The 19,326-nt window shown below is 40.3% G+C and overlaps 1 protein-coding gene across 2 annotated transcripts in view; it reads left to right on the top strand.

Moving 5' to 3' along the window:
* The window catches only part of FSTL5 (follistatin like 5), a 600,367-nt gene that overhangs the window by 429,545 nt on the left and 151,496 nt on the right, over positions 1 to 19,326 (top strand). For both annotated transcript variants that reach the window (XM_019534563.1, XM_019534562.1), the window contains exon 7: positions 5,172 to 5,338. In XM_019534563.1, the coding sequence (XP_019390108.1) occupies positions 5,172 to 5,338 (167 nt within the window). The remainder of the gene's footprint in view (positions 1 to 5,171; positions 5,339 to 19,326) is intronic.

Below are 19,326 nucleotides of genomic sequence, written 5' to 3'. Positions count from 1 at the left end.
AGACATATCAGCCGATCACTGCTCTCCAAGCTGCTGGTCTTGCATATTGGCAATCAGATTGGTATCAGCGGATATGGCTCATTAATAATTGGCCATTGGTTTCAGCCCAAAAAATTTTTATTGGTGCACCCCTAATATTTTCGACATTTCATAAAATGGATAATGAGCTGTTCTATTATATTTTTCCAGTCGGGAGGAGTTGTTGTTTTTTTAGTGCCAGTGATCAAATTTGTTCTGGAGTGATTTCAGCAGTCAAGTTTAAAAACTCAATTATAAAAATACTACTATACTTTCACTTCTTTTATGTGTTCTCCATATTTAGTATGTTATGTATTGGAACGCTAGAAAGGAAAGTGATTTTAAATGTCTTGTTTTTGCTGAAACTTTTGCCTTACACTGCTCTGTTACAAGGTAGACTCTTTGTGGTGTTACTAAGATATATCATGTTGTTTGTTTAGCATCTATCTTATTCCTGATATGCCAGAGAGAGATGTTAAACATCTGCTGCTGTCATTAACTCAACTGTAGTTTTCAGTAGTGAGCACATCTGAAAAACAAGCCCATAGAAATAGAAGACACTTGAAAATCCAGTAGGGATTTTGCCTCTTTTTTTTTTTTGTTTTTTTGTAAGTATTACCTACTTGCGTATTATAAGCATCATGAAAAAAGTGGATTTTTAGGAGACTTTATAGACTGGTAGAGAGAAGATTCTGTGCTTTAGGATTGTGTATGTGTTAAATATATGACCAGGGATCCAATAATATAACGTTCACTTACTGCAGCAATATGTTGCTATTTTAATTTTCGTTCTTAATAGGACTTTTGCTTAGGGACCACAGGTAGCCCTTTTAAATCACCTGTGAGTTATCCTCCATCCATATTGTAAAATATTTCCAAATATTTATCACTGAAATAATATTTTTCCACATCAGTGTATTTTACAAATATATAAATGAGTCCTAATGATGTGCCTGGAAAAGAGCTAAGTAATTGCTTTTCCTATTTTACAGACAACTAAGTAACACAAAAGGAAAAAGTGACCTCTCAATAATAATAGATAGTGTCAGAATTGGGGTTCAGTATTCCTGTTTCCATTTCCTCTGTTCAAACCACCATATTTTTCATACCCCTCTCTCTGTTAAAAAAATGTGTGTATGCATGTACGTATTATGTGTTCCAAACTGATTCTGTAGATAGTATTTTTTTAACTAGCTAACAATAACGATACACTATCTCACCCACCATATGAAAGATATGTCTTCAGTTTTTTCCAATTTGCAAACCTATTTGATTTTCACATATCAGTAATTCTCTATTTCTTAGACATCTCTGAGGCTGTTCTTCCTTTTCAAAAAATCTACTCTGTTATTCTGGTCTTTCATGTCTAAATTATTGAGGCTCTCTGGTTCTGTTGGATCCTAAGTTATTTTTTGCCATTAATGTGACATACTTTTCCAAATAAGTCATCAGGACATAGCATGACCTAACCTATATAAATTATAACCCAACTCAGGGGACATGTCTACACATGCTATTACTATGCATGAATAAACTCTGGACCTTACTGCAAGTATTTATAACTCCTGTTGCAGAGTTACTTGATCTACTCTGGCCTTATAGGGCTGCACGTGTAGATGTGTGACATTTACTGTGTAGCTAATTAGTCAACTGCACAGTAAATGTCTTGAATAGATGCACCCCATTTCTCCCACTTTTTGAAATATAAAGCATATATTTCATTTAAACTATAAAATGTTTCAATTAAATAATGTTTCAGTGCTTTCCTAAATTACATCATAGATGTTTCAGCTCTTTCTTGGTGGGCACAGTGATTTGTATATGTTCTCTATAATGCATTTTAATTTCTTTTGTGTTTGGAAGAGTTTTGTGCGTGCACTGTTTCTTATTGTGTTCAAACGTCGTTATATGGAAAAGGAAATGTTTTACTCACAGAAGAAATCTGGTAAAAATTAATTAGCAGTGCTATTGCAGCGCATGATTTGCAGTCATATTTTCCTGATGGATTGTAAGTTATACATACAGACCTACCAAATTCACGGCAAAAGTGGGGTGTGCATTGTCTCCTTTAATCTTGCATGGTCCCCTGCACACTGCCCCTCTCCCCCCCGGTCACTTATTGGCAGAGAGATTCCACTGCTCGCTACTACCCACTCTCTGCTCACTCCTGATTGTCAAGGAAGTGAAATCCTCCATTTTAAATATTGCACCATTTTTGCCTCCCTCCATTGATTGGCTAAGGGAATCCAGCAGCCCTGCTGCTTGCCGGTGATCACTGGGGAAGTAAAAATGGTGCTATATTTAAAACTGCAGTTTTTGCTTCCCCATCAATCAGAAGTGACTGGGGAGTGGCCAGCTGTGAGCAGCAGAGCCCCTCTGCTAATCAGTGGGGAGGGGGGCATGCAGGGGAACCTGCAAGATTAAAAAAGCTGCCATGCACCCCACTTCCACTGCAAATTTGGTAGGTCCCTAGTTATACATATTCCTCTGAGGTTGAGAATACATGTTACTACAATGTTAAGTGTGTTTAACATGCAAATAATTGCATATTGAAACTCATTAAAAAAGTGATAAGTGCCCTCTAGATGTCATAAACTTATGCCACTTTGGGTGATGATTATCTTTTAGCTGTACTATCCAGCTAGAGTTACATTACTTCTGGCAGTTCAAGTGAAATAAAACCACCAATTTGTGGTCCTCTGGCACCCCAGGAGGCACCACTCCTAAATGGAGTAGATATTGTCCAGGACACTGCAGCACTAGACTGACAGCTGGGGACTTCCAAGAAGCAGGTGAGCAGGAAGGGAAGGGAAAGAAGTGAAGGTGGTAAAGGGAGACAATGGAAGGGGGGCTTGGGTAAAGGAGGGAGGCATAGAGGAAGAGGCAGGGGGAGTGGGAGAACTTCTGGGCTGCTGCAAGACAGGGGCAGGTGGGCCTGGCAGCTCCCTGTGCCCCAGCTCAAGCCCACAGTGCTCCTGCCAGGCTCCAAAGCTGCCCAGCAGCTCCCCACGGGGGAAGGAGTGCAGGCAGCCACTGGGCAGCCATGAGTGTGCCTAGCAGGACCTCACAGGTCCAGAAGAGTGCCAGTCCTACAGCAATCCAACAAATCCTTGCCTCCCTCTTGCCCTTTATCATAGGGAGCTGCAGAGCAGCTGTGGGGCCCAGGAGGGGCTGGATCCAGGCATGTGGGGCTGCCACAGACTTCTGGGAGCCTGGGAAAAGGCAGGAAGGGAGAACCGTTTCCCCCTACTGCTGTCCATTGCTGCTGCTCTCGAGATTATTGTTTGGGTCAGCCGGGCAATGGGTGTGGAGGAGCAGGGTGGCAGGAGTGGAGGGATTGACTGAGGGTGTGGGAACAATCTGAAGGTCAATATGTGGTAATTCAGGGGGTGCAGGGGTCAACTGGGGGGCTGTATCGAAGTGGCATAGGTGGGTTCCTTTTCCCTCCCCCAGCCTATAATGTGGTAGAGAACCAGCAAGCAGGGCAGACTTGTCTTAGCCATGCCCAGCTTGCCAGCCCTCTAGTGGCAGATCTGAGCAGTGCCCATTTGAGAGGATATTAACTCTTAAATGTGTGACTGCTTGCAGCACTTGCTATCTTTAACACAGTCTAATATTCCTTAAAGTTAGCACATGCTAATGGTAATGTATAATCTCACCCTGAGAGTTAGAAGGAGGACATTTCCATCTTTATGTACAGTGTCATCCTGATCAATAAATCATGTTTCCATTGATGTTAAAAAGGAAAGGAAGCATAGTTGCAATGAGCAGATTTGTCACTTGAGAAATCTCCATGTGCTCCTTTGTCATCATCTGAAATCATACACATATCAGATGTGCAAGTAAATATTCAGATGAGAAGATGATGGGACCAGATATACATGACAAGTGTTCTATCCCTGGTCAATTGATATCTCTTATTAAGTAGGATATTATTTCTATTTCAAAGACCTTTCTAGAAATTTCCATCTCTGTTTTCAGAATGTAATGTTCATGTACTCATCTTCCCTGAAAAATGTTAAATTAAACCGAAATAGTCTTCTTTTGGGTTATTTGAGTTCTATAATACTGGTTCTGACAAGGTATTCATTCTATTATTGTTTTAAGTTGGCCCCTGCTGGGATTTTAGCCATATGACCTTCAGCTTTTTTATATGATTCCCCTAGAGCAGAAGTTGGGCAACCTTTTCCTGCCTGTTTTGACTCAGCCCATGTTCCAAGCAACAGATGTCTGGCTCCCGGAGGGCCAAAGCCACCTGCACTTACTCTCACCACTGGTCCCAGGCCACCCAAAAGCACTGTGGAGTGGGAAATTCTGTGGCAAACATGACTTTAGTAAGTCATGCGTAAGTCATTTAGTAAGTGCAAGCATGAGAGAACAGCAGGGCTGTGGAGGGAATGGGTGGTTGTTGCAGGCAGATGCTGCCTTAGATTGGATTGGACCTTTTAGTCCATAGGTTGCCAATCCCTGCATTTGAGCAAATACTTGCAAATGGTTTAAAAGTTAAAAAAAAAAAAAAAGTAAAAGAAGGTTTGTTGCAGTCCTGTCAAAATAGCACTTCAGCTTTTTCTTTAATATTTACACAGTCAGGTCTCAGCAATCGAATTTTGCATCCCATGTTATCTGAGCAATCTCTAGCTTTGGACCTTTAACCTTGGCTCCCCACATATTTTTTCCCCTCTCATGCCTATCACTATGTTTCTGACCATACTAGCATATTTTATTATTTTGGCTCTGTTTATGTTTTACCTCAGAAGGAAAGCAAACTTGCCTTTGCCCTTATAGTATAGTAAGTAGTGAAAAAAAGATCCATTTTGGTTTAAGAGCAGATTGAAGCACCATGTTGATCAGGCAATTAAACAACTTCATGTGTCCACCTTTGAATCCAGTCTGTCATCTATTAAACCTTGCTTCAGGAATTTATTTCATGTTAAATGCTTCTCTTCTTACAAGTTGATACTTGTCAATCAATTTAATTGAAATGTCATGCTGACCTTTTATTTGAAACAGTTTAAACTTCCTATGGTCGTTTGGAAGTTCTCTTCCCTTTGATTCAAATTAAAAACCTTAAATTACTAGAGTACAGAAACTGCATGTTAATTAACCTTCTAAAACTGCATGCTAATTAACCTTACAAACAATATATCTTACAGAGGTGGTTCAGCTGAGTCTGCTGGAAGATCAGAAAATAAGTATCACTGCAGCAACAGTAGGACAAAGTGCTGTCCTTAGTTGTGCCATTCAAGGAACCTTGAGACCTCCCATCATCTGGAAGAGGAACAATGTCATTCTAAATAACTTAGATTTGGAAGACATCAATGTAAGTAGTGAGCAACTCTAAAACAATCTAATAGCTTTTTATCAAACCCTTGCCATATAAAATAGAAAAGTGTTATTTAACAAGCTGGCAGTTGCTTCTGATGGGATATTATTAGCAAATGTTTTAGCCAGGTGTTTTTGAGTAATAAGAAAGGAGAGGAAGTAGGATCGTTATTTTTATATATGCAATCTTAAACTAAATGGAATTTGAATAATTTTCAAATCTCTGACTCCAATGTTTTTAGAATTATGAGTCCCAGTTACATTTGGATAATCAAGATCTACAAGATACATGGGTTTTGCTAAATTGGTTGTCTATGGGTCTTTTAGAGCATTGGCTTTTGAGTATCTCTGCTAACAAATGTAGATCTGCAAAAGATTAGAATTTTCATGCAATATTTTTCCATAAGCAATAAATGTAAGCAATAAAGAAAATATTCTACAAGGATAGCACTTCAGTAGTTCATAGTTCATTTTATATTAGTCTTTCAGAATCACAGTTTATCTGCTTGTTCATGGCATTTCTTCATAATTTTTTATTATGACCTTCATGATAAGAGTTGTGGTTGCAGTTTCACTCTTACTCCCATTAAAGTTTATGATAAACCTCCCAACATTTTAATTGTGTCAGATTCGATGCTGAACAAAGGAAAGATGGAATTGTAACACAGGTAGACCGTGTGTACAAGTAGGTCTTCATCTTGATATGTTAGAAATGTTCTTAGAATTGAGCAAAGAAGACTGCATTTACAGATCCAACCAGTGTAGGAGGGCCATTAGGAAGGCCAAGGTGGGGGTGGAGCTCAGGCTAGCGACCAGGATTAAGGACAACAAAAAGTCCTTCTTCAAATACATTGGGAGTAAGAAGTGGCCACTGGATAATGTAGGGCCCATGTTAGACTTAAATAGTAATCTTGTGGCTACACAAGACAAGAAAGCCGAAAACTTTAACAAGTTCTTTGCCTCTGTTTTCTTGGACAGGGAACAGGACAGCTCTTCCACCACAGGTAGGGGCAATTTTGAGGATAGCACTGCCAGGCCTTGGGTCTGTGCAGAAGTAGTTAGGGATCTTCTGGAAGGGCTGGATGTTTTTAAATCTGTGGGCCCTGATGCCCTCCACCCATGGGTGTTGAGGGAGCTGGTGGGGGTCATTGCTGTGCCATTGGCCTGGCTGTACGAGTGATCGTGGTCCACGGGCCAGGTGCCCAGAGATTGGAAACTAGCTAATGTGGTCCCCATCTATAAGAAAGAGAGAAAGGAGGACCCAGGAAACTATAGGCCCATAAGCCTCACATCGGCCTTGGGGAAAATCCTTGAAAAAATTATCAAGGAGCACATCTGTGAGGGGCCAGCAGGGGAGATCATGCCCAGGGGAAATCAACATGGGTTCATCAAAAGCAGGTCCTGCCAGAGCAACCTGATGGACCATTATGACCAGGTAACTAAATCCCTGGATGATGGTGTCGCCATGGATGCAGTCTTTCTGGACTTTAAGAAGGCCTTTGATACTGTCTTTCACCCCATTCTCATTATTAAACTGAGCAACCATGGCATTGATGCCTACAGTTGGGTGGGTCAAAAATTGGCTGATGGGGTGCACCCAGAGAGTGGTGGTGGACGGGTCTTACTCGACCTGGTGGGATGTGAGCAGTGGGGTCTCCCAGGGCTCGGTGCTGGGGCCTACGCTGTTCAACATCGTCATCAGCGACTTGGATGAGGGGGTGGAAAACATGTTGTCCAAGTTTGCCAGCGACACCAAGATTTGGGGAGAGGTAGGCATGCTCGAAGGGAGAGAGAGGCTGCAATTGGACTTAGATTACAGAAGTGGGCAGATGGTAATAGGATGGTCTTCAATGATGATAAATGCAGGGTGTTGAACCTGGGGAGAAGGAATCCACAGCATACATACAAGCTGGGGAGCTCCCCCCTTGAAAGCATAGAGACGGAAAGGGATCTTGGAGTCATTACTGACTCCAAGATGAGCATGAGCCACCAATGCCAGACTGCAGCCAGCAAAGCCAACTGCACCTTGTCATGCATCCAAAGATACATTTCAAGCCGGTCCAGAGAGGTGATACTCCCCCTCTACGTGACATTGGTCTGGCCTCAGTAGGAGTACTGTGTCCAGTTCTGGGCACCACACTTTAAGAAGGATGTGGCCAGCCTTGAGAGGGTTCAGAGGAGGGCCACCTGCTTGGTTGGAGGGCAACAGGGCAGGCCCTATGAAGAGAGGCTGAGGGACCTGAATCTGTTCAGCTTCAGCAAGTGGAGGCTGAGGAGGGGTTTGGTGGCTGCCTACAAACTCATTAGGGGAGATCAGCAGCCAATAGGAAGGGTCCTATTCCCCACAGCAGCACCTGGGATGACGAGGAACAATGACCAGAAAGCTGCTGGAGAATAGGTTCAGAGGCACTATTTCACTGTCAGGGTAGGTAGGATCTGTAACCAACTTCCTGGGGAAGTGGTCCTCGCTCCTACCTTGGGTAAATTAAAAAAGAGGTTGGATGAACATCTGTCTGGGGTCGTGTGATCCCACCATGTGCTCCAACCAGTGGTGGGGAGGTCAGACTAGATGATCTATTCAGGTCCCTTCTGACCCCTAACAACTATGAAACTAGGAGATCTGAAATGCATGTGACTTGTGGGTCTAAATACGTTAGTTCATTCTGAAAATTTCAGCCTTCAGCCTTAAGTCTTATGTAATTGTATTTTATCATAAATGTTTAGGAACTATGTTTGGTTTAGTTGTTTTTGTAGTTATACTTATAATGCAGATTTTAAGAAAAATGGTGTTACTCATAGTATACCACAAATATAAATTATACTTTACAATCCAATGAGTAGTGCCTGCCCAGTCCTAGAATGTACAATCTGATTTAGGTGTTGACATAATGCAAGATTGTAAACACATGATATGGTGATGGTTGAACATTAATAATAAACTACCAAATTGCCCATTGTGCTGGTCCAAAAATATCCCAAACTGTTATTTTTTTAAATAGCTAAAGACTTGCTTCAAATTACAGTTGTCTCCTATGTGCAAGCTCAAATAAATAGAAACCTTTAACCTTGCAAGCTTTCAATGGTTATACTTTACAGAATTTTTTAAATCTGGATTATGTGGCCATGTTCAACTAATTTCTGACCTGCTACTTAACTATGTAGCCTTTTAAATTCAGCCCCACAGCCTTCCAAACAAATTACTTCTAAAGCCAAGATCACCACAAAAGTAGATAGATATAAATACTGTGACTTCAGTGGAGATGCACTTGCTTATTGTAATGTTGTAATTGAGCCCCAGAATTGTTGTTGTTCTTTTAAACTTTATTTTCCTTACTTAGCTACTTTTTGTTGCTTTGATATAACTTTTATCTTTATTTCTTCAGTCTTCTCTTGGATTTTTTGCTGTTTCTTTTGTCATTTCATACCCCGTGATCCTTGTTTCACCAGATGTTTCATCTGTTTAGTTTTATTTTTTACATTTACTGTAACAGTTGCCATGCAGTCATAATTTAACATCCAGTCTGGCAAAGTAGCACAAACAAAAAACCCAGGAGAAAGAAGCACAGTAATTGGATGGGTCCACAGAGGGGAGTTTTGCTTCAGATCTGGCTATGGAAAGTGAATTTCGAACTTAGGGAGATACTCGGCTTCAGATAAGCCTATTCAAAGAGAACAGTGTGCTACAGCTTATCCTACGTTTTTATTACCAATTCATTTGTTTGTACTGAGGCAGTTTTAACATTCAAGAATACCAAATCCTTGTATAATTTCATAGGATCACAGGAAAGTAGCGCTGGAAAATCATGAAGTCATCTATTCTAAGTCCCTTTCCAATGAAGGAAGTCAGATTGGTCAGGCACGATGAATCCAGGCTGCCTGTTCCTGGTCACCTTGTTCTTCCCTAGATGCTTCATAGTGAATTCCTTGAGTATCTGTTCCATGATCTTCCTAGGGAAGGAGAGGCTGGCTAGTATCTTAGGATGACTGGTCTTTAGTTTTCCGGATCCTCTCTTTTCCCCTTCTTTGCCAATGGCCCTGAAATTACACAGCCAATTTCTTCAATACCCTAGGATACCAGTAGAATTACTTTTTATTACCTTTTATATTCCTTGCCAGCTGCATCTCAAATTGGGCTTTGGCCTTCCTATTTTTTTCCTTGCAAGTCTGTGCAATACTCTTGTATTCTTCCCTTGTATTATGACCAAGATGCCACTTTTTATAGGATTCCTTTTTGAGTTTTAACTCCTTGAATAGATTTCTGTCTAGCCAGGCTTATCTCTTGTTGCACTTCCTATCCTTCTGTTGCATTTGGATAGCATTGGGATTTCAGACGTCTGTAGAGAGTAATGTAGTTGATGTTTCCTTATAACTAACTATACAAACTACAGTAATGTTAGCTTAGCTTTGAGAATTGAATATTAGTTCACTCAGACAACCACATGTATATATTTATAAATCTATTTTGTAGGGCTGTATTTGATTTGGATTTGGCCCAAATCGGGGACCGTAATTCAGTTAATTGATTCAGATCACTACCTCAATTTGATTCAGCCAAATCTGAAAATTCGATGCTGATTTGGAGAATCAGGAATTTGGCTGTAGACACTACTTTAAATGTTTTTTCTACATACCTCAAGGTACCAGGCATGGCTTATGAATTCTGTGATGGTAGGGCAGATGAAACCTCCCACAGGAGTGGGGGGGGGACCCGCATGCTTGGCAGAAAACCCAGAAGTGGACAGGAAGTACTTCCGATCCACTTCTGGTCCGCAGCTGAGTATGTGGGCCCTGCCCTCCTCGCACCCCTCAACCTTGGTTGATCAGTGATGGGGGGATCCTGGGTGCTCTGGCAGACTCAGGAGGCACCAGTCACCGAGCTGGGAGGTTGTGGGGGGGGCCCACACACTTTCCAGTGGCTCTGGAAATGGACTGGAAGTGCTTCTGGTCCACTTCTGGGTCTTCTGGGGACCTCCCCAAGCTCCTGTGAAACACTCCATCTGCCCCACCATCTCAGCATTTGTGAGCTGCCTGGTACTTTGAGGTATGTAGAAAAAACATTTAAAGCTGTGTCTATGTCTGAATCATCAAATCTTTCCGAATCTCTCTGAATCAATTTGGAGGGTTCCACTTCAATTCAGAGAGATTAAAGGGTCTCCTGATTTGATTCAGATTCAGAGATTCAGCCACTGAGTTGGACCAAATCTCCACCAAACCGAATCAGCAGCCAAAGCTTCGCACAGCCCTAATATTTAGGGCTACCGTCATTAGTGGTATGCTTCCTGAAATGACAGGACAACTCAAAGGAGTCAGGATTTTACTTTCTATATTTATATCAGCTATTATAACCCCTGATTTTTTTAAATATAAAATATAAGGAGACAAATGTGGTCAGAATGAAGCCAGATAATCTTTGCATCTAATCTTCAAGCTGAAGCAGCAGCGTTAAAGAGGATGCAAGGTGTCAAGTAGCATCAATACTATTTTTGTTTACATTCAGAAGACCTGATATTTAGACAGAAAAAATGGTTTGTCTATCAAGTGATTTATTTAATATCATTTAAAATTTATTTACTAACTACTTTATTGTATTAAGCAATATGTTTTAAAATGTATGCCTACACAGTGCCACAGATGCAACAATATACTGAATACCCAAGTACTTTGTTTGGTACCACCAAACTAGCATTCTAGACATGCCTAGTTGGCCTTAGTTCTTCTTTCAATTCATATTATTTCTGTCCGTGTAAGTGATTCCTTTTTTTTTCCCCTGATGTTGGGAGTTGTGGACAACCAGCACCTGTCAGAAAGATGTCTTGAAAAAATAATTGTGTCTTTATAGATTTGGTATGACTCATACTGTAATACATTTATGCCTTGACCCATCACTGAATTGATATGGCATGGCATTTCAGTAGTACTTTTAATATTAGTGTTCAAGTTTTTTGATGCAAATATCCTACATCTTGTGGCTGAAGTTCATCTTTTAAATTTTGTTGATCCTACTACCTATCATTGCACTATCAAAAATAGATTGAATCAAAGTTAACAATAAAATAGAGAAAGTGACATGACTTATCTTTCATTTAATATATAGCACATCATTTAATTTAGCTCTTTTTTATTTTGTATCTGATTTTCCACTCTTTTAAATTTTGTCTTCACCTTTTGTGCTCAGTTGAAGATGATCTGACGTTTTGTTTTCATTCAAAAGAAGTACAGCATCATATCTAAATATGGAGTCTGTGATTTGTACTTTGAAAGGACCATCTATACATGGATTCTTTCATTTTCTTACACAAGGAGCTACCAGTGACCTCCATGGTATATTCACCCTATTTGACACAGCAGTGGTCTATTCTTTCATCCTCTCTCCTCATTCATCTTTTCCCAAAGGCCATAAAGGGGTCCATGAAAACCTTATGCTTCTGCAGCTTGATCCTGGGGTCCTGGCACCCACAGGTGACCAAAAACCATGTGTGCCCTTAGTTGGGCAGCACATATCATTTTTACATGTCCTGGAGCACAAGGAGTCCTGGATCTGGGAGTCTTCTCCCCAGTCCTGAAGTCCCATCATACTAGGACTTTTAAAAACCATGCGTGCATTTAAGCTGCACACATGGTTTTTCTGACATCCCTGCTACACAGGGACCTCAGGACTGGGGAAAGGTTCCTTGGTCCCAGGGACCATGTAAAAAAATCAAGTGTGCTGTTCAGGTGTACATGTTGTTTTTAAAAGTCTTGGGTGCAGTGAGCATGCAGTCAGGTATTTGTTTCCCAATGGGGGGCTTACTGCTCACCATTCCTGTCTTGTTCTACCCCCAGCCTGATTGGGTAAGGGACAACTCTGCCTCAGACCCTGGAGGTACCCCATGCTGGATCCTGACAGTCAGCTGAATGTCAGGGTCTATCATGGGCTAGCCTTAACTAGACACACATTCAGTTTAAAGTGTGATACAAGCAAGACACAAACTTGTTAAATGTTATATGTGGAATAACTTTGTGGCTTGTTTATTGTACTATTGTGCCTTACATTGTCTTTCTCAGGTTACTGTTTAAGGAGAGATGAACTTATTAAACATGTCTTAAATGTAATGAGTCAGAAACCTTAAAACATCATGGAGTATTCATTTCCCCACAGAATGAGATGATTGGACCCCTGCTTTTCATATTATATGAATAATCAGGGAACAATATCAGGGTAGGAGAGGATCCCAAAAGTTTCTGTAGAGGATATGGCAAACAACAAATGTTTTTGGATATGGTTATCCTTCTTTTTCTTCAGCAGACTGTCTACTATGTATGTATTCAAATTTTGGTTTCAGTCAAAATATAGAGATCTTATATATGTAGCTTGTTTCTGAATAGCTTGTTTTAAAACATATACAAATGCATACTTTCTCAGCAGTAAATAATAAGCAATGAAATTAAACACCACAACATTCCACTTAGCACAACAAACTTCAATACGAGTTTTTGACAGGGTGTATGAAGTTCATTTTAATAAACTAGATGTCACTTTTCCTTATGAATTATTTTTATGAAACACTCAAATTTGGCTGTCGCCTGGCTTTCATACTTTTTATTGATTATATGTTATGAAATTGTCAGGCTTGATTAATAAGGGCCTATCAAATTTAGTACCTTTCTACATTTGATTTGACCTTATCTTTGGCATCATTCCTTTCAAATCTTAAGTATTATTTGTTCTTTTCTCTTTAATTTACTGGACTAATACCAAAACTGTTTATTTGACCTTTAAAATTGACAATGAAAGTAATGGTTTTTGTTTTAAATTCTCACTCACATACAGTCTAACTCAAATACATGCCTACTTCTTTTATGAAACTATACTTTTCAACTTTTTTAGCTCACTCATGCAAAATTCTTATACATGGCAATTTCTTGTTTGTTAATATCATAGGTATTGTGGCATAACAAATTTGAACCTTTTATTGTTTAATCTTCCCTTTTCACCTTCCTCTATTTGTACATGCACATCATATAGTATAGGACAGGGGTTGTCAACCAGTGGTACATGAGAAGGTCCTGGGGGTATGCACCACATTTGGCTGCACACCACCCCCTGCACCACCCCACACCCAGCCACTGGGGTACCCTGATCCAAAAAAGGTTGAAAACCCCTGGTAGAGGAAACACTGAGATAATTCATCTGACTCAGAAATATTCAATAGGAATAAAACGTATAGGTTCTGGTACTTTCCTTAATTGCATCCCTTCATTTATTTTTATCTGTTTGATGCTATAAAGTTATAATTTTTAGAAATGTATGATTTGGTACATTCATGTTTTCATTTTTCTTTATTAATTTTCCATTTTTATATACTAAATCATTAAGGCATGGGATACCCTCCTGGTATATGTTCAGCTAAAGAGTATGGAAAAGGTGGGTACATCAGAGTGCCAGTTAAATATCCTTTATTGACTAGTTCTGTCATGGTATCTGCAGTAATAAACATTATACAAAGGTATGCTGTATTCTGGTCACACTGTAGCCTGGGTACTAAATGGTGTCATATTGGAGGAATGCTGGGGAGACGCATGAGTGTATCTTTTCCCTTGTGACATGGGATCACTGCAAGAAAGATCATGTGCTGGATCCTATCTGTATAAAATTAATCAAAGTTTTACTGTTGCTGCCAGAGGGAACAGCATCCAGCCCTATGTGCCGTATCATAAGGTCGAATCTATATTACTGTAGCTGAAAGCAGAGTCTGGTCCATTTTCTCCCAGCAAAATTGTGGTTAGGCAATTCCACATTTTTCCTAACAGATGGAACCACACAGCTACTTTTTGTAAAGTCTACTTGCATTTTAAAATTCTTGTCATGCACTAAAAATAAATCTATACCCTAGTACCATTGCTTTTAAGCATACTCAGGTCTGTTTAATCTTTACTGTTTGCCTTTTATGACTTTAGTGTGAAAAGGTCTTATGTCATTCAAAGGTTGTAATATAACATGTCTACCCTGCCCTGGAGGCATCCTTGAAAATAACCTCAGGCAACTTATATTAAACTCCCTGAAAGAGGATAGTATAAATGTTTTCTATAAGCTGCTAACAAAATGAGAAATTGTTATATCATATACCTTGTTTTAAGAATGTTAAACGTTTTCCTACTTTTACATATTAGTTTCTGTATATGTTACATATATTATGCAATTAACTGATAAATTGTACAATAGAGTTAAACCAGTCACATGTGCAAACTAAGTATCACATGATAAAAATAACTATCTAGCTATAAAAAGATCCTACCATGCTATAAAGTTACTGGTTGATAGTGGGCATGTCTATATGTTCATTAATGTACCCTAGTTACTGTGCATTAACTTTAGTACTTGGTTAACCAAGTACTAATTCAACGTGTGGTAACTCACACTACTACTCAGTAGTGCCAGCACACAGGGGGTTTTTTATGCCTACTGCACAGTTACCTAATAACACTGTGCAGTGGTGTATCAACACAGTTTTTTGACCAGCACACAGTACTGTGCAGTGTTATTAGGCTACTGTGCAGTAAGAATCTCATGTAGGTGTGCCCAGTGTGTAACAACTGTATAGCTAGTTTCTGTCCAGTTTTAATTTGAATGTATAGCTGGGCCCTTATGCTCACAAAATTAAAGGGCATTGATTTTTATTTTGGATTATTTCGATAGTCTTTTTTGGAAAACTGATTACTTTTTTCATTTGTTTTTCATTACACAGTACCCCTGGACATTTTTTGAGGGGTCCTTCTTAAAAATAGGGGAAACCCTATCAAGTAGTAGTAAAATTTAACTCTATACAAATAGTCATGATGCCATTACTTAACTTTTTAAGTGAAAAAGAAAATGTTTCTTTTCCACACACATGCTTCACATTGTGGATTTGTTTTTCGTTTCGGTTTTGTTTTTTCCCCTCACTAGCTATTCTCTTTGGGGAGTCTGATTAATTAACATCAATTTCTAATCAATAGAAACACTCCCTTCAGATTCAGCCTTTTAGTAAAATGTTCTTTCTACTTCTTCCCTCACTGAAGCTTTCTTCTAGAAAAACACACCTGTTTTCTTCAGCTTTCCCAGTTGGCCTTCTGTTCTTTTCATGCTGCATTGTTTTTTGCCTGGGATGTAAAAAGTATCATATTTCTAGTTATACATATGTGGTTGCATCTCAAAGTGTAGTCATGGACCTGGATCTTATTGCGCTGGCCACTGTATGGAAATGGACGGAAAAGTGGTTCCTGCCTGAAAGATTTGAAAGTCTAAGAAAGGTTTTACCTCTACCTCATGTATCCCTCAGTAGACCTGATTCTCCTGTTTCATGTGATTCAGGACTAAGTTCATTCACCAGAGTGCATCTACACATGCAATTAATTTGGAGCAGTAAACTCCGGCGCATATCACACTTGAATTTATTGCTCATGGGTACACCATTTGAATGTGTGCCTGGGACCAGAGCACATTGAACTAGATCGGAGCAGCCCTGACTGGCAGGAGGCTCAGGGGCCAGCCTACCAGCCCGGGACTTCTCCAGCCCGGCTCAGTGTGCTGCAGAGGGACTGGCTGGGGCATGAAGGTACTCCAGTGAGGGGCTAGCCAGCAGGCAGCCCCTGCACTGAAGCACCCTTGTGCCCCAGCCAGCCAGCTCAACATCTACACGTGCATTGCTGCATGTAAAAAACTCCATATTTACAAGTACTAACCTATGCCAGAGTTTATTAGTTTCCTGCAGCCGAATAGAGCTGCATGTGTAGATGCCAAAACATTTACTGCAGAAACAATTGGATGACTATACAGTAAACGTCTCATGTAGATGTGCCCCAAAAGTGGTGCCCTGTACCGGACAGAAGTAAAATAAAGTCTCAGTTCATGGAGTCTAGCTAATCCTATGCCATTCTGATTGTTTCACTCCTCTGCTGCATTGTGTTTGCATGTACAGTAATCTCATAAAAGAATTGACCAAAACATAATGCAATAACATAATACAATGGTGTACTGATCTCTGCTTACGCCTCCAAGTACTGCTGCTAAACACACAAATAAAACAAAAGTGCCCTGATAAAATGGACATTCAAAGTAGAGGAAGTCTGACTCCCTCCTACTTTCTTTTTTGTTTATAACTTCCATGATAATAGTAACTACAAATTTTCCAGCCAGAAACATGAACTTTTTTGTTTTTAAAGATAAAATATTTCAAACGTAGTTGTTTTCTAATTAAACTGCACTTTTCAAAACCTGCACTATTTAAAATGCACCAAGGAAGGAAATAACACTCATTTTGCTAGCTGCATAAAATAGCTCAGCTATCTATTATATCAAGTAGTATTTTATCATACTGAAGTTATGAGCCTGATGAAATGTGTTGTACTTTATTCAAATTGTCATTTTTTATCCTGGTACCCATAGTCAACAAGATATTGTTTCCTGTTTGGACAGTTGAAACTGCTTAGCCTCTACCGTCAATCCCCTTCCCTTAGTCACTGTGGAGGTCACTACTTTTAATATGACTACTAATCAGTATAAGTAAATAATGTAGAGTATGTATCCATGGATTTTAAGAAATTTGTCTATTGCTTTAGATCTATGTAGATTCAAAGACCCAGTCATAGGAAATTCAATACTTCTGCCATAAAGATAGTGTGCTTTTACCTTTAAAAACAAAAAATCCAACAACAATCTTTTCTCAACTGTGGAAATAAAATGAATCCAGATGCTATTAGATAAACTGACCACTTTATAGATTCTGTTCTTTGATATGTTTTCATTATGCATTGCTAGTAATATTCGTGTAGCAAGAACTACTGTGATCATCCTTGTATTTGATCAAACAAGAAAACAACAACTATATTTTCTCTAACTTTGAAGCTTCTGCAGCTTCTGGAAATATCAACATAATTAATTCCCATGATGCCTTTTTATTTTATCCTTTTATAACATCACCTAATACCTGGACTAAACCTAATTTAGATCTCTGGCCCGTCCTATGAAGGTCTTTGCATATGTAAATGCTAAACAGTTTATGTGGGGGCGTAATAATCCCTGTATTTATGCACAGAGCTAAACAATCTAGATAAAGGTGAAGGGCCTTTTTGTAGTTCCTTTTTGTATCAATTAGACTACTGGGAACTGGAGCTGTACTAGAAGTATCAGGATCTATGCCATTGCTAGGGCTGGGTGCATGCACTCTTAGAGGTGTGGGCAGGATGGGATTTAGTCCAGCAGAGCAGCACCTAGTGATTTGTGCCTTTATACGGGCCTTTGCAAGAAACACGCAAGTCCAGACTTCCCTAGGCAATTTGTAAATAGGAGAAGTACAAATACTTTTCCTGTATCCGTGAGCTGTCTCCAATATGTTGTAATATGTAAGCAGTTTGGTCAGTGAACTCTGTTTTGTACAGGTTGTGTGATCTGTCGATTTTCAATAGTGAATTTGTTTGACTAGTAACATTTGCATCCTTTCAGAAATGAAAACTGCAATAGCAGGGGTAGCTCACTCATCACACGTGTATCACAAATACACAGCTTTGTTTGGCACGCAGCATGTCTGCCCAGAGCAGGGAAAACAGCACAGATAAGGCAGGGAGGAGACAGCACAGCAATGGAGCAGGTGGGGAAAGGAGCAGCAGCACTGGTTCAAGAAGGAAAGAGAGAGGAGAGCAAGGGAGCTGTCAGGGGAAGGGGATTGGAGTGTCATTGCGGGAGGGAGCAGGGCTTAATTTGTGGTATGAAAAAAGGCTGTGACCTACCACCCCGCTGTTGTGCTGTACTTGGTTTGCATTTTCTATTTCTTCCTTTTCAAGACAAAAGCAGCTATCAGACTGTCAGGATGCAGTGGAAAGAGGTCAAAGACAAGCTGACATAGATAGAACTGTCCTTTTATGGTTTGATATCTTGTGGACCTGGCAGTTTGAATTGACTGTTGTCTCCAGAAGTGACGGTATGAGGCTTCTTTCACTGTAGCTTGTGTAATTAGGTCAACCACACTCAATTCAATAACAGGGATAGCTGAGCCCCACCCCCTTTCCCCTGATTGGTTCTGGGGCTGCTTTTAAGGAGCTTCTGCAGGATCTGGACCCTGCTGTCCTTGACTAGCTCCGACCTCTGTGAGTTCCCTGGTTCCTGCCCTGGTACTCCTGTGTACCCAGCCCGTCAGATTTTGGATTCTGGTTTGACATCAGCTTGCTTCCTAACATCTGATTCTAGTAAACCATCTGTCTAAGTGTTTGAACTCTCGTTTGATCTTGGCTTGCTTCCTGAACTGTGATCCTGGTTATTCCCTTAACTTGGTGCTTGGCTTCTGGCCCACTGGCTTATAACTTTGATGTGGCCTCTGTTGTTTCAAATTATGACTTACCTCTGCCTGGTCTATTCCCAGGACTACCCACAAGATCTGATGTCCCTTTGAGCTATGACAGGTGGGAAGAAGAAGGTACTGCTTACCCCTCCAGTTCCTCATCCCACTGCTGCCATTGATGTAGAGCACCATTGTCCTCCTCCAGATGAATGAGAGTGATGCTGCCAGTATAAACTGTGTCACTGTGGTGGGGGCCTCAGGACACAGATGTGGTACAGCCCCCAGGGGGAAGAGGTAGGGGAACTGAGCCAACCTAGGCCTGGTAAGAGGGAGCCAAATTGGGAAAAGTGATTACCTTCAACCTCCTATTAATGGAAACCAGTAGCAAATCTGATAATTAGAACCCTCAGTTGCTGCTGAATGTCTGCCTCCAGGTCTCTGGTCATATTTGTCGTCTTCTGGTCCTAACTGCTTTACCATACTCTGGGGTAGTGGGCAGTTTTATTGATGAGACTGTGGTCTATGCCCTCCAGATTTTGTTACAGCAGCAGCCCAAGCCGGAAACCATCAACACTGCATCTGGCCCCATGAGGTGGAAAACATAGTTTCATAGTTTCTAGGGTCGGAAGGGACCTGAGTAGATCATCTAGTCCGACCCCCTGCCATGGCAGGAAAGAGTACTGGGGTCAAACGA

The sequence above is a fragment of the Crocodylus porosus genome, unplaced genomic scaffold (assembly GCF_001723895.1).
Source record: "Crocodylus porosus isolate Cpor-Errol unplaced genomic scaffold, CroPor_comp1, whole genome shotgun sequence".
In the NCBI taxonomy this organism is placed as follows: Eukaryota; Metazoa; Chordata; order Crocodylia; family Crocodylidae; genus Crocodylus; species Crocodylus porosus.
The sequence above is the reverse complement of the archived record's forward strand: the minus strand, read 5'-3'. Positions and strand labels throughout refer to the sequence as shown.